Source organism: Pinus tabuliformis, chromosome 6, assembly GCF_031772625.1.
Source record: "Pinus tabuliformis cultivar Carrire ecotype Pingquan chromosome 6, CPIR1, whole genome shotgun sequence".
Taxonomy (NCBI): domain Eukaryota; kingdom Viridiplantae; phylum Streptophyta; class Pinopsida; order Pinales; family Pinaceae; genus Pinus; species Pinus tabuliformis.
In genome coordinates, this window is record NC_142292.1 from 366,507,047 (window position 1) to 366,520,227 (window position 13,181).

The window sequence follows — 13,181 nt, forward strand, 5'->3', positions numbered from 1 at the left end:
TCAAACATTTTTTTGACACATTGGAATAATTATTTTTAAATATAATTTAAGTAAATTTAATAAATTCTTAAAATTTCTGAGTATTTTTTAGCTGTTATCTTATCAAGTAATTTGAGTCATTGGATATTTTGCCCGGTCTTTTTAAAGTGCATATCCCAGATCTGCTCATTCAACTTGTCCTGACGATGAACCACACTGGTTGGTTCGAAACGAGTCGACAAAAATTTCTCCATGTGATATTCGCCGAAGAATTCTTCAAATTTTTTTAAACCTTTTTAATAACTATTTTTAAATATAATTTAAATGAATTTGATAAAATCCCCTAGCATTTGAATTATATCAAATTATATAATTGAAATTTACAACTACAAAAAATTATGATAAAAAAAAACACTAACTTATTTGTTATGAGTGAGGAATTGTCTTGATAGTTAAAAAGTGGTTGGAATCTGAACAAAAAAATTTCAAAAAATCTTATAGAAGTGATGTTTGAATCATATTTTTGATAATAAAAATAGATTCAGCACCATCAAAAATTTCATAAAAAATAAAATATAAAATTTAACAAAATTTCATAAAAAAATAGAAATTATAAAATTTAACAGTTTTTATTTTAATTTACAAAAACCCCACCAATTTTTTTTAAATATAACCAAAATTTCCACAACTTTCCGGCCCGGAAACTATAATCATTAAACTACGGAATTTGTTATCGTCTCAACGCTACAGTTGTATATCCATGGTTATCCTCACCCGTGATAACACTTCACATCACATGAGAAATAAAATCGCAGGAGAGAAGTCCCATCACCGACACTGAATAAAAATGCTGTTACGTCCACATATGAAAGCCAGCTGTCATGTCAAAGAGCCAACCACGAGCAAGTCCGCTAATAATGGAGCACCTGGCTTTTGCCCTCTCATTTCTTACTACACAATCAGCTAGATAGGCCCAGACAACGAAACAAAATTTGGAAGGAGCCAAACCCCCAAAAAAAACTATACTATTGTATGCGCTGTAGTCGTGCCTCAAGCTAAACTATTAAATGAACTTAAATTTCGGTTTCAAGGACATTGGCAATCCCAGTAGCAGAAGGGGAAATTTGGCTTCCTAATTCCCGAAGCTATGGCTTTCCGTCCCGAACTGTTAGGGTTTTGCTGGTGAAGCAAACGGCGATTTTGCACAAAAAGTTGTTCCAGTCGTGTTTGGAGGAGTCAGTTCGGCAGTCAAGTTCCCACATTGTACGTTTCTAGATCTTACACTGGTTCATTAATCGTAACTTGTAAAATCTTTATATTGTGCTTTATCTAGATATAGCCCAGTTGCTGAATGTTTCTGTCGTGGAGTTTTTTGCTACAAACGCTGTTAAATTTGTATGCTGGTGATATTTGTCTGCAAGGATCTGATGCCCCTAATTGCTGAAATGGCTTCTTGAGGGTTTTATTTGGGATCGGATGCAGAGGGTTTTAGTTTCAAATCTCTATATTGTTGCATATTCCTAGAAAAGGTTTAAAACCCTCTTTGAGGTTTGTTTGGATTGGGGTTGCTTTCTTATCAGGCAGAGTCGGTCTTGACATTTGTGTATATTTCAGGTTGTTGAAGAGATTGATGGTGGGTACCCATTTGGTTTGATTATTGCACTGGGATTGATTCAACAACGTACTAGTCCAAATCTGCGGTTTTGAGTGTGTTCTCAAAGAATCCGTGAACCCCAAATCTGCGGTTTTGAGTGTATTCTTAAAGAATAAAGACTTCGAATACGTCTTGAGGGAATTTTGCTGGGATTGATCTGCTCCAAGTTGGGTGTCTGCGTTGAATGATTTTGGGCATTGATATGCTAGATACGTTGAAGACATTTTGAGGTTATTGGGATTGTTCTGCTGCAAGTTGGGTTTTTGCATTGAAGAATTTGGGCTATTAATATCATGTTCAAGCAGGGATCTAACCGGTATCCGAGATCCAAGGGATTCAAGGTCAAGCATGCGTTTCAGATAGCCTTACTGGTTGCTGTGAGCATATGGTTGCTGTATCAGGTTAAGCATTCTCATGATAAGAAACAGGCATATGAAAAACAGGCGTCTCTGAAGGCTGAGGCCAGTGGTGATGGTGGCAGCGGATGGAACAGTGATGTATTTGGGCGTAAAGGGAAAGTGGAAATCCCTCAGGATGTTGGTGATACTGTGGATGTGGTGAAGCATGAAGGAAATACCAAGGAGGAAGAGGATACCGTGGATCGGCATGAGACGGTGGAGGAAAATGGTAATGAAGATCATGGTGGTGGAGACGATGAGCTAGATCGCCATGAGGATGAAAAGACTGAAGAAGAGAGTCAGGAGGAGCATGAAAGAATTAGAGAGAATGCTATGAATAATGAAGCAGGGAAGGAGTCAGAGGCAGAGGAAGAGGAACAAAATGGTGATGTGGGAGCCAAGTTTGCGCAGATGAAACAGGAAAATGGGGATACAGAGGAATCCTCAGAGGCTAAAGATGAACATAATGAGAGCCAGGAGGAAATCCCAGAGTCTACAGATAAAGAGCACGACAATGAGCAAAGTCTTGAAGACAAAAATATTGAAAACCAGACTGAACATAACGAGAGCGAGGACGAAATTGCAGAATCTAAAGATAAAGAGCACATCAATGAGCAAAATCTTGAAGACAACAATGCTGAAAATCAGATTGAAGGCAACAATGCTGAAAATCAGACTGAACATAATGAGAGCGAGGATGAAGTTGCAGAATCTAAAGATAAAGAGCACATCAATAAGCAAAGTCTTGAAGACAAAAATGCTGAAAATCAGACTGAAACTGGACATGGATTGGATCATCCTCTTGCCACTGGTGGAGAGGACGTGGAAAGGAATTCTACAGAGTCCGTCGAGTCACCCGAAACAGTTCTTGAAAAAAATGAGACTGCTTCCTCAAATCTCAGTTCTGAAGGAGAAAATGTCAAGGAAACGTCTTCAGGTACAATGAAGATTGAGGAAGTTGTTCCAAAACAGAATGAGATTAGCAGTCTGGATAGCGGTAAGGATGTTCCTGTGGTTGATCCAAATACAGCGCAAGAAGGCAAGAAACTGGAAGAAAAGAATCAGGAGTCCAATGCCACTCTTAGCGATTCTGTTCAGGATTCGAAAGCAGAAGCAGATGGCAAGAAACAAGAAGAAAATAACAAAGAAGTTATTATAGCTGAAGAACATGAAATTGGCAGGGAAAATAATGCAACAACCAAACATGACATTCAGGCAGACTCAGATAATGGGTTCCATGATTCGGCAACTTCAGAATCAAAGAATGGGACAGAACTGTCTGGTCAGACAAAGTCGGATAACACTGAGCCTGTTTCTTCTGTAGACCAAGGCACAGCAGAGGGTGTGATAGGAGTGCCCCACGGTGCAATGTCAGAAGATGCCAAAGGCCTTACTTCATTGGATCAAGATGAAGCAAAAACTGAGCATAGTTCAACTGTAGATCATGAAACCACATCTGATACTGATAAAGCTTCTGAAGGCGATGCGATTTCAGCTTCGTCAGAAACAAATTCAACCATGGAATCTGTACATTCCGATGCTGGAGATGCTATTTCTCAGGATATGCCAGAAGAAAATGAAGTGGGTGATCATACAGACCTCGGAACTTTACCTGAGGGTGAGGCCGAAGGGCAGACCACAGAGGAACTTTCTGTGCAGTGAATGCTTGATCTACTAATAAGTCTAGTTGGTGTAAGTTGAGATAGGCTTAAAGGCTGCTGTACCCATTCTTTGTATGGTTCTTACTTGCCCATAAATCAAAGATCGTTGTAACTGGTTTAGGACTATATGAATGTTGGTTGTTTTTTATATTCTCTTCTCTGCTACGTAGACGAAACCCAAACATGAGGATAGAAATTCATAATTTTTGTATAATAGTTGAAATTTTGAATGCAATTTATCTAACTCACTATATTCCTCTTGTTTATGATTGATGTCTAGTATGCACGTGCATTTCACTTTCTGTGTCTATGCATGCAGCCCCTTTTTCTTGCTCACCATCTTAGAATATCTTTTGGCAGTGTTTTTGTTCTTATTCCTTTTGTATGTTTGGGCAACAATCCATCTCTGTTGAATACAAGTCAACTCTGTTCTATGCTAACCGTTTTTATTATTAAGACCTTTGTACAATCTTGATATCCTACATTGCAGGAAAAACATGTTTCTTGTTATTGAATATTCTTCATCATTTCTTCATCAAAACTTGTTTCCAGTTTCTGTAGTCAAGTTACTAATGCACGGCACTGTGATAATTTAATTGCGCACCATTTCTGGATACTTACGATAGCATTTAGGTTCCTTGAAAGATAAGATGGTTATTTGAGAAAAGTAGAAAATAGTTGAACCATAGGTTTTGTTTATATAGAAACTCTAAACAATAGGTAAACACTCTAGATTATATTGTTTGATCACATGCTGAAGCCTTGGTTAACCGATAGCATAGTATAAAGTCATGTATCTTGAAATGGAATTGGTGCGACTTCTTGGTTTACAACTTGGTTATTCTCAAGAATGCATCGCATTATTTTTTGAAGCAGCATGTATATTGCATGTTTAGCATTATTCATGAATAATTTCAAGTTCAACTGCTAGGTGAATTTGGTGCAAGAAGAGCGATGGACTAAGTACTATTGGAGAAATCTAATAATGCTAACTGGAAGACAAATAAATTAGATAGATATGCACGGTGTTATATTTGATGAGTTGTTTATGAAATCAAGAATATCATGAAAACTGTCAGTACCAGGCTAGATTTATATAGAATGGAAAGTTTCGTTTCTAGAATTTAGTCTTATATGGTTCTCTGCCATTGCTCAGTCTGTCATGAAATAGAGGTCTTTTAGTTGGCTTTGGTTAATTCCATAGATAACAGATACCATGGAAGTTTACTTATAGTTTTTTTGACAATTCGTTCTTCTATTTTGTAGCGCAAAATAAAATTTCATGGAGATCTGGCTTTGGTTAATTCCATAGATAACAGATACCATGGAAGTTTACTTATAGTTTTTTTGACAATTCGTTCTTCTATTTTGTAGCGCAAAATAAAATTTCATGGAGATCTGAAGAAATGTAGTGCTCTTTCAATTTTTCTGATTGATATTCTTGACTGTTCTAACAAAATCTCTAATTTTTTCCTCGAAACATTCTTCAATCTGTGTCTTTCTTGGATTCCATTTCATATGTTCTACATGTTAAGGTTTTGGGTCCCTGCAATGGAGCCAACTGTTGGCTATACTTTTTTACATGGGTTTGATGCAATGCCAATAATAATTAGCCTAGATTTTATGTTGAGTGGATACTGGCATATCACCGTGAAAAAGATGGAGTCTCACCTGATGTATTCCACCAAGGGTGTGGACTTGAGAAGATAGTTGCAAAGAGATTTAAAATTATATGAATCCACACACATCATCAATTATGTGGCATAGATAAAGAGGAAATATGAAAACATGCACTCAGACAACCTTTTTCCATCAAACATTATGACAATTAACAAAGCAAGCAAAAACTTTTGATCATTTGCAAAAACAAATCATACATGAGTGGGAATAATTATGTATCAAAATTGATTCCGTTATGATCATATTTATACAAATGACGTCATGCAATACATCTTCAAAAGTGTCCAGGTTCTAACCCAAATCAATTGGGATTCACTGCTTAAATACACGGAATTCGGTTATAAACTTTATAATTTATGCGATGTGGGTATAATTGTTCTAGTGAAGACATACAATATTTGAGGTTGGCGCTTGATGCTGAAACTGGAGCTGTCTCATACTCTAGTCCCAAAGTGCTTTTGGCAGAGGGACCTGATTTTGTCATAGAGCCGTAACAAAACCTTAAGTGCAATATTATCGTGGCACCACAACTCTGGCACAGCACCAACACCCATATTTAATCCAACTGTACAAATCTTTTGTTCTTATCGCTTCAAAGGTTAATCATGGATGCTTTGTTGCAATTTAATAAGAATGCAAATGTGGACATGTTACATGAACTAATGCTCCAGGCAGCCAATTGTAAAAGCTGAGGTGTAAAGTTAAGCCAATTAGAGTTTAATATGGCAAATATTTTGTGGACTCTGATTTCCATCCATAGAATTTTTTATTTTTGGTTTGCTAGTTTTCTGTGACTTGTGGGACCAGTCTTTGGCTAGCTAGTTTTTCGTGACTTGTGGGACTAGTCTTTGACTAAGAAACTGGCTAAAAAACTGAGACGCAGGGGCATCTAAGCCATTAAAATTACCTGGAGATTGCACTTCCCCTGGGCCATGCTATCGGTTAATATGGCTGGATTTTTTGTATTCGCAGGTTTTCGAACTGGCAACCTTCACACAAAGAGTGCCTTAACATGACACTTTATTGCTGTTTGTTTTACATCTCATTGGTTCTGCATATGGAAATATTTCTTAAATAATAAAATGATAATTATAATCTAAGATTATAGCCTAGCCAGACACCAAATTGATACATGAGACTGTTCTACATCTCATTGATTCTGCATATGGAAATATTTCTTAAATAATAAAATGATAATTATAATCTAAGATTATAAACTAGCCAGGCACCAAATTGATACATGAGACCTCTTTGAAAAGACAAAAAGTTTCCACATAGCGATTTGACTGTTTATTCTATAAAGATTCTCTACCGACTATTATTGCTGCACCTTATTCATGGTTGTGTGTTGACACACTCTTCATAACCATGACATTACCATAATTTGCTAGACAGAAGCAGGTCAATTAATCTTATGTCAGTAACATGAGAGCAATATATATATATATATCTTAACATTAGGCATCATCTTGACAATGGCTTATACGTCAAGGAAGGGTCGTATTGATGTATCTTGGATTTCCTTTTCAAGAAGAGGGAAGGAAATCATTGGTGTTTTTGGGTGTTCAGAAAAGAAATCTAGACGTGGGTAAACCTTTTGTATGAACTGGAATCGCACCACGAGTTCATTGCTTGGCTTGATGATAAATATAAAAATGCCTGGAAATTGTTGGTGTTATTTGCTGTTCAGGAAAGGAATCTAGAGATGGGTAAGCCTTTCTATGGACTGCAATCCCGCGTTAATTCATCAGTGCCAGCATTAACGATGTGACTGAAGATATTGCTACCTTGGCTGCCTGATGATGAATATAAAAAATTAAATGCCCGGAAAAACATGGGTTTGAACGTTTTATTGATTGGGATTGCTTTGCAAGATGTTCAAAATTTGCCACTCTATTTATAGTGAATTATATATGCATGCCTTTGTTAGCTATTGGCTTCAAGCAATGCAATTCGCTATCGTATTGTTATAGTATTGATGTGCTTTTTATTCTTTGAAATTGTTTTTGCTTAATAGTAAAGGAAGGATCTGTTGTTTTTTCTATGCATGGGAGGTCACTTGAACTCCTGGATACACATAAACACAAACACACTCATTAAAGGAATGGGAATTGCATCCCAGAGTTTGATTTTTCTGTTTACTGTTATTATTTGAAATATCACCTTTTCGTGCATTCTGTAAATGTTTTTTGAGGTTGTGGGTTGTGGTTAAAATCCTACCTGTAGCAAAAATTTCAAAATCTCTTAATTTAAGTGATCGATAATTTAGAAATGGATCTTGAAGAGAGAAATGTATTGGGGTCTTAAGAGTGAAAAATACACTGGCAACTGTCTCTTAGGCTTCTTTGAACGTTGGGATTTCATGTTGATATTTAGATCATGGTTTTAAAAACTGGAACTAGTCACTGGACTGGTCCACCTATTAAACTGGGTTTCAAATCAGAACCGGTCAAACCGGGATTGGTCAGATCTCAATGAACCGGTCATAAAAAAAATACATAAAATAATTATTTTTTAATGAAAAACTATTTTTAAGATTTAAAACCATGATTCCAAACCAATAGAGATAAAATATGCAAAGTTTGCTCATTTATATACCAGGGAAAGGTGAATATGTCAAATTGGCACCAAGTGCAATACATATCAACAACAAAATACATAATCAATAAGGTTTTAAATGGCCCTTAGAGCCCAAAAACAATGTTATAAGCTATGGGGTCACTGGCTACTACAAGTCTACATATCAGTGATTAATATGATCACTCTTCGTCACGATCAATCTCATCACCACTATTAGACAAAGGATCATCAACATGAGCTACATAAATAATCTGGTTGAGTGTTGGAGGACTCCTAAAACTCCTCTGCAAGCTTAGTAGTAGTGGTAGTGGTAGCCGTAGAAATAGACATAAAAACTACAAATCACTGATCAACATGATCACTCATGAAACTCATCATTTGATTCAACACTACTAAAAATGGGGTCATCAGCAAGACATACATAAACATCATCTCGCTCAAAGTCTCCAGACTTGGATTGCTGAACCTTATAATATGATAGAAATTGAAAAAGTTTAACATGCCTAACTAGTGATTTTGGTTTGAGTGAAGCGCTGATCTTTTCAACCTTATAATGTGGTAGAAAAAGATTAGCATCTCTAACCAAATATTTTTTTTTGAGTGAAGGGTACATTCGGTTGATAAATGAAAATAACAAATTTCAATTTAATTTGTCCGTAAATTAAACTATGAATTAAAATCAAATTCTATTCTCATTGCAACTTGTAAATAGTTAATTAAGTTTAATTGACTTAATTAGCTTAGGAATTTTGAGTTGGAAGTCTTTCTGTAGTGATGTTTATGTTCTCCCTAAATTTTAGAGGTCAATGATGAGTTTATTTGAGTTGTAATTAGATAACCCAGTCTCAGTTTGAATGAGTTATATATAGTTAAATTAGTTCTAACTATTTGTGGAACTAGTAGAGGATTAGTAGTGAGTTGGTGCACTGGTGCATCCTGAGCACTACTCCAGCGAATTGAAGATTTCTTCATGAAAAACTCATGCATGTCAGTTCAGAGAAAGACCCAGTTGAGACAAGAGCGTAGGGACAATGTACTATCAGTTGTAGAGCGATCCGAGTTGTACAAATCATGTATGCACTCAGGAAGAGGACCTAGTTTGGATTGTGCAATTTTGAAGAAGGATTTTCCACATTAAATATGGGTTGATTTTCACAGGAATTGAGCAAGGAAATAGGGGCTCAACTGGTAGCAAAAATTGGCTATGTGTTCATCAGTGCAGGCTTGTGAGACAGAGAGTTTATCATACTTGTGCAGGAATTGTTCTTGTGAGAACAAGTTTTGTATTTTCATTCAGATTTCCGATTAATGCAATAGATAGTCGGGGTTTTGAGCAATTGGTTTTCCTAGAGAAACAATTGTGTTATGTGTCTTTGATTATCTTCTTCTTGTTGATTATTGTTTTCATTGATTCTTGGTTTTCACTGTTTAAAGAGTAGAGTAGATTCTTGTCTTGTGTTTTAGTACATTATATGCACTGTGAATATACAAGAAAATCTAGATGATATCGGTGCTGAAGGCATTAGAGGAGATTTCGAAGTTTTGAGTTTTGGGTTACAAGGGAAATTCAAATTTGCAATACATACTTTAGGATCGGCAAATGACGTTTTACAGTTTGCGGCTCGAGTATGCCTTGGAAGGGAACTCAAATTATATAGCATGGAAAGACAGAATGGAGGTTGTGTTGGAGGATAATGGCTTGAAGGAATTTGTTGATCAAGACATTCCTAAGCCAACAACATCGAATGCACAAAATTTGGCCAAATGGAAGAGGTGTGTGGGGAAGGTGAGGTAGATAATCCTTGAGGGAGTTCGAGACCACATTGTCTCGAGTCTCCTGGGAAAGGAAACTCTATATGCTATGTGGAAAGAATTGACGAACCTATTTCAGAATAACAGTGACCATAGGAAGTTAGCGCTGAAAGACAAACTTCGAAAAATCAAGATGGAGAAAGGCGAGACCATTTCAAAATACTTGACCAAGTTCACTCATTGTCATGATGAGCTTGGACGGGTTGGAATAATCGTTGCCGAGGATGATATGGTGAGCCTAGCTCTCCTAGACCTTCCCAAGAGTTGGAATAGGTAGTAGGGCTCTGTCAATGGGAGGGAGAAGTTGCCAGATTGGGAACAACTATGGTCGGATTTGATGCAGGAGGATTGTAACACAGTAATTTGTCACTGTTTTCACTCCAGTCTTCCTACTATGTCATGTGTCCAAGTCATACATGCTCGCATTAGACAAATGCTTTTTGATGTTGCCAAATGATCCACTTTTCTTAAGTTATCTGCCTCATCGCGTCTGTTGGCTAAATAAACGCGCTGAAGGGCGCTCATAAACAGTTTAGAAGCGCTGCCATCCCGGAAGTACACCTGATTCCTGCGATGGTCCGATTTTATGTCCCAACGCGAGGTTGCTTGTACTCTTTAGCGATGACCTGACTAGCTACGTTACTCAATAGCGATGTCAGCGCTATAGATCAGTTATGCCCCCACGATGATCCAAATTGGGCGAATTTGTTCCAACAATTGGCCTTCCAGATGACTCCAGACCTGGTTGTTGGCATAGTTTGTATCGCCATCCTTTCTCTGGCGAGGCTGTTCCGTCATTTGTGCTACCTTCTTTGGAGATAAGCTCACTCTTCCAACTTTTATGGAGGCTCCTTCTCATATTTAAACTCTCACCATTGCTATGCATTGCTAGTTTTCTGATAGTTGGTTAGTTGAGCAGTGCTGTTAGTGTTTGTGAGTTTGCTAGATAGCTGGTGTGAGTGTGACAAGTGTGGGATTGTTGATAGTTTGTGGAAGGTTGTGAAGTGCCCTTAATCTTGTGTAAAACTTATGAGTGAGAGTCTTGTGTGTTCGGAGATTCATCTTCAAAGAGTGAATGCTTGAGGAACATGCTGGCTGGATCCATCTGAGAAGGCTTGTGACGTCAAGACTTTGGTTGTAAGCTTACTCTTATTTTATTATTAATGCAATCAATGATGTTTTCCTATGTCTTATATGTAATGTACTTGATAGCTCATGACTTCTTGACTTTGTGAGTAAATAGATCATTGTTGTTTTCCGGTTATGTGCTTTGTTGTATTTCCTTTGCATTGTTTCAGGTTGTTCACTCACTAGGAGAAGGAAGCGGAAGCTGGAGCAGCATAACGGAACTCCATCGACCACCGGTTGAGGTACGCCTCCAACTATGATTATTTAAGGAAAATTATTGTTGATCTGTCCTTGTTTGTGACTAGACCCACTCTAGGGTTAGAGGAGTTGCCTCTGTCCGCAGAGGAAACACTTTCCTGCATCACAAATTGGTGACTCCGCTGGGGAGATTCGGCCTTTGTTCTTTTTTTTTGTTTACTTTTGTCTTGATTTTTTGGTTTGGTCTCTTTTGAAGTTTGGGGATTAGTTATCGGTCTTCTGAGTTTCCTGGGTGATTTGGGAAATACCCCTATTTGATTGAAGGATTGACTATTTTTGATTTGGGAGTTTTTTGTTCCCCTGTTATTGTTTTGAACATCATCGCGGCTTTAAATTTAACAGTCGCGCTGTCATCGCGCTCACCCTTTTGTAATAACCTTGTTCATCGCGTAATTACGCCTCACTGTCGCTCTGGTTCTGAAAATCCGACCATCGCGGAAAAGTCATGTACTTCCGCACTGACATCGCTCTGTTGCTGCAGTGAGTTCTTTATCATCGCTTGTTGTTTGTGTATTACCCGCGCTGATCGCTGTAGAATTGATTTTCTCAATTCTGGCTCTTGAGTCCATTAGTCTTGTTGGTTCCTCGCTGTTCTCACTTGTTTGATGACTTGTTTTTCACTGTTTATAGGTTGAGGCACTCCCTTGTGAGCTTTGTTGAATAAATCTTGCTTTCTTGCTTATGTGACCTAGTTTCATTGTTTCAAGTCTCTTGGATCAGTTTGGCTTGGTTGCTTGTTTGCTCAAGGTTCGTTTGTAGCCTCTTGTTGGTTTGATTGAGTCTTCCCCTTTGCTTGTTTCTGGTTGATTTCTTAGTGACTGTTATTGAATCAATATTTGGCATTGATTCGATTTCTTTTCACTATCGAACATAGATCACAATTGTTTGGATCAACCGTTTTTTTCACACTTGCTCATCACTTATTTGTTTCTTCTAGATTTAGAGGCATCAAAATCAAAAGAATTGCATTCATTTAGTATACGAAAGTGAAAGTGGATTTGCATTTCAAGTTTACATATTGGAAAACGAATGTTTAAATCTCTCATTAGTAGTATCCGTAGTATCCGTACACTTTAGGAATTGGTGTCTGCTTGCATTGAGTAACTGCCTTTGTTGTCTTGATTTTCTTGGTTTGGGAATGATCTCTCTACCCTCCCGTAGGTAGGTGTTCATTGAAGAAAAATGATATTTCATTCATTCTCGCTGCATCCTAGGATTTGTTGTATACACACCGTAAGGCCTGAAAACTGAAACATAATCCAAGATCAACTCTAAAATGAACTAAATAAACCTAACAACGCATTGGAACATAACGCACACTATTTAGAGGTTTAGGCTAGAGACGTGCTCCAGCGTCGTTGAACCTAGTCACTATTGTTTGCACTCAAGGTTGGGTGATTCCTCCTTCTGTGACTCAATAGCGATCTAGTACAGAATTGTGCTCCTATGTACCATCGAGTATATGTTGGGAGACCCCACTAGGTTATCATCCTTTATCCCTAAGAAGCCGTGTCTGCCGCCTTGCAAACCGTAACGCACCGAACACAGCATTTGGGAAGATTGACTGCCGTACGGAAAGTCCTTGGTTTTCATATGACTGCCAAGGTGTATATGCAGTTTTACGGGTTGTTTGGTACACCTTTTGCCTAGTTCTCCAGAGTAGTCACTTTCATTCATTTTCCGACTCCTTAAAAGAAAAGGTCCATTTGAGCACTTGTCCTTTCAGGCTTATTAAACCTCGAAAGAGATAGAGTCACCTTTTCGTCCTTTTCTTGACTCTTGAAATATGAAAAGGTCAAGTTTTGTTCTGTGTCATAAAATTTATTTGCGCACGAAATATTCCTGGTAACAGTTAGAGTTCTTCATTACAGTTCGAGTGTTTTCATGCTCGTTCCCGATGGCAACATTCCCCGAGTCTACCGGCCAAGGTCTTTCTCCAGATGGGAATCCTAGTCATTTCCTTCTTTTGGAAATGCCGGTGCTCCATATATGGAAACACTGTCTTTCCTGAGTTAACCATCGGTTTACCCG

At 37.7% G+C, this 13,181-nt stretch overlaps 1 protein-coding gene across 1 annotated transcript; it reads left to right on the top strand.

Moving 5' to 3' along the window:
* Window positions 1-957: 957 nt before the first annotated feature.
* Window positions 958-3,840, top strand: LOC149258818 (uncharacterized). The gene is made up of 2 exons (XM_089416376.1): window positions 958-1,242; window positions 1,594-3,840. Exon 2 carries the CDS (start codon window positions 1,927-1,929, stop codon window positions 3,691-3,693), a length of 1,767 nt encoding a protein of 588 aa, XP_089272502.1. The 5' UTR covers window positions 958-1,242; window positions 1,594-1,926; the 3' UTR covers window positions 3,694-3,840.
* The last annotated feature ends 9,341 nt before the right edge of the window (window positions 3,841-13,181 follow it).

Coding starts and splice junctions, on each gene's coding strand:
- LOC149258818 (XM_089416376.1), top strand. CDS start 1,927: ATGTTCAAGCAGGGATCTAACCGGTATCCGAGATCCAAGGGATTCAAG.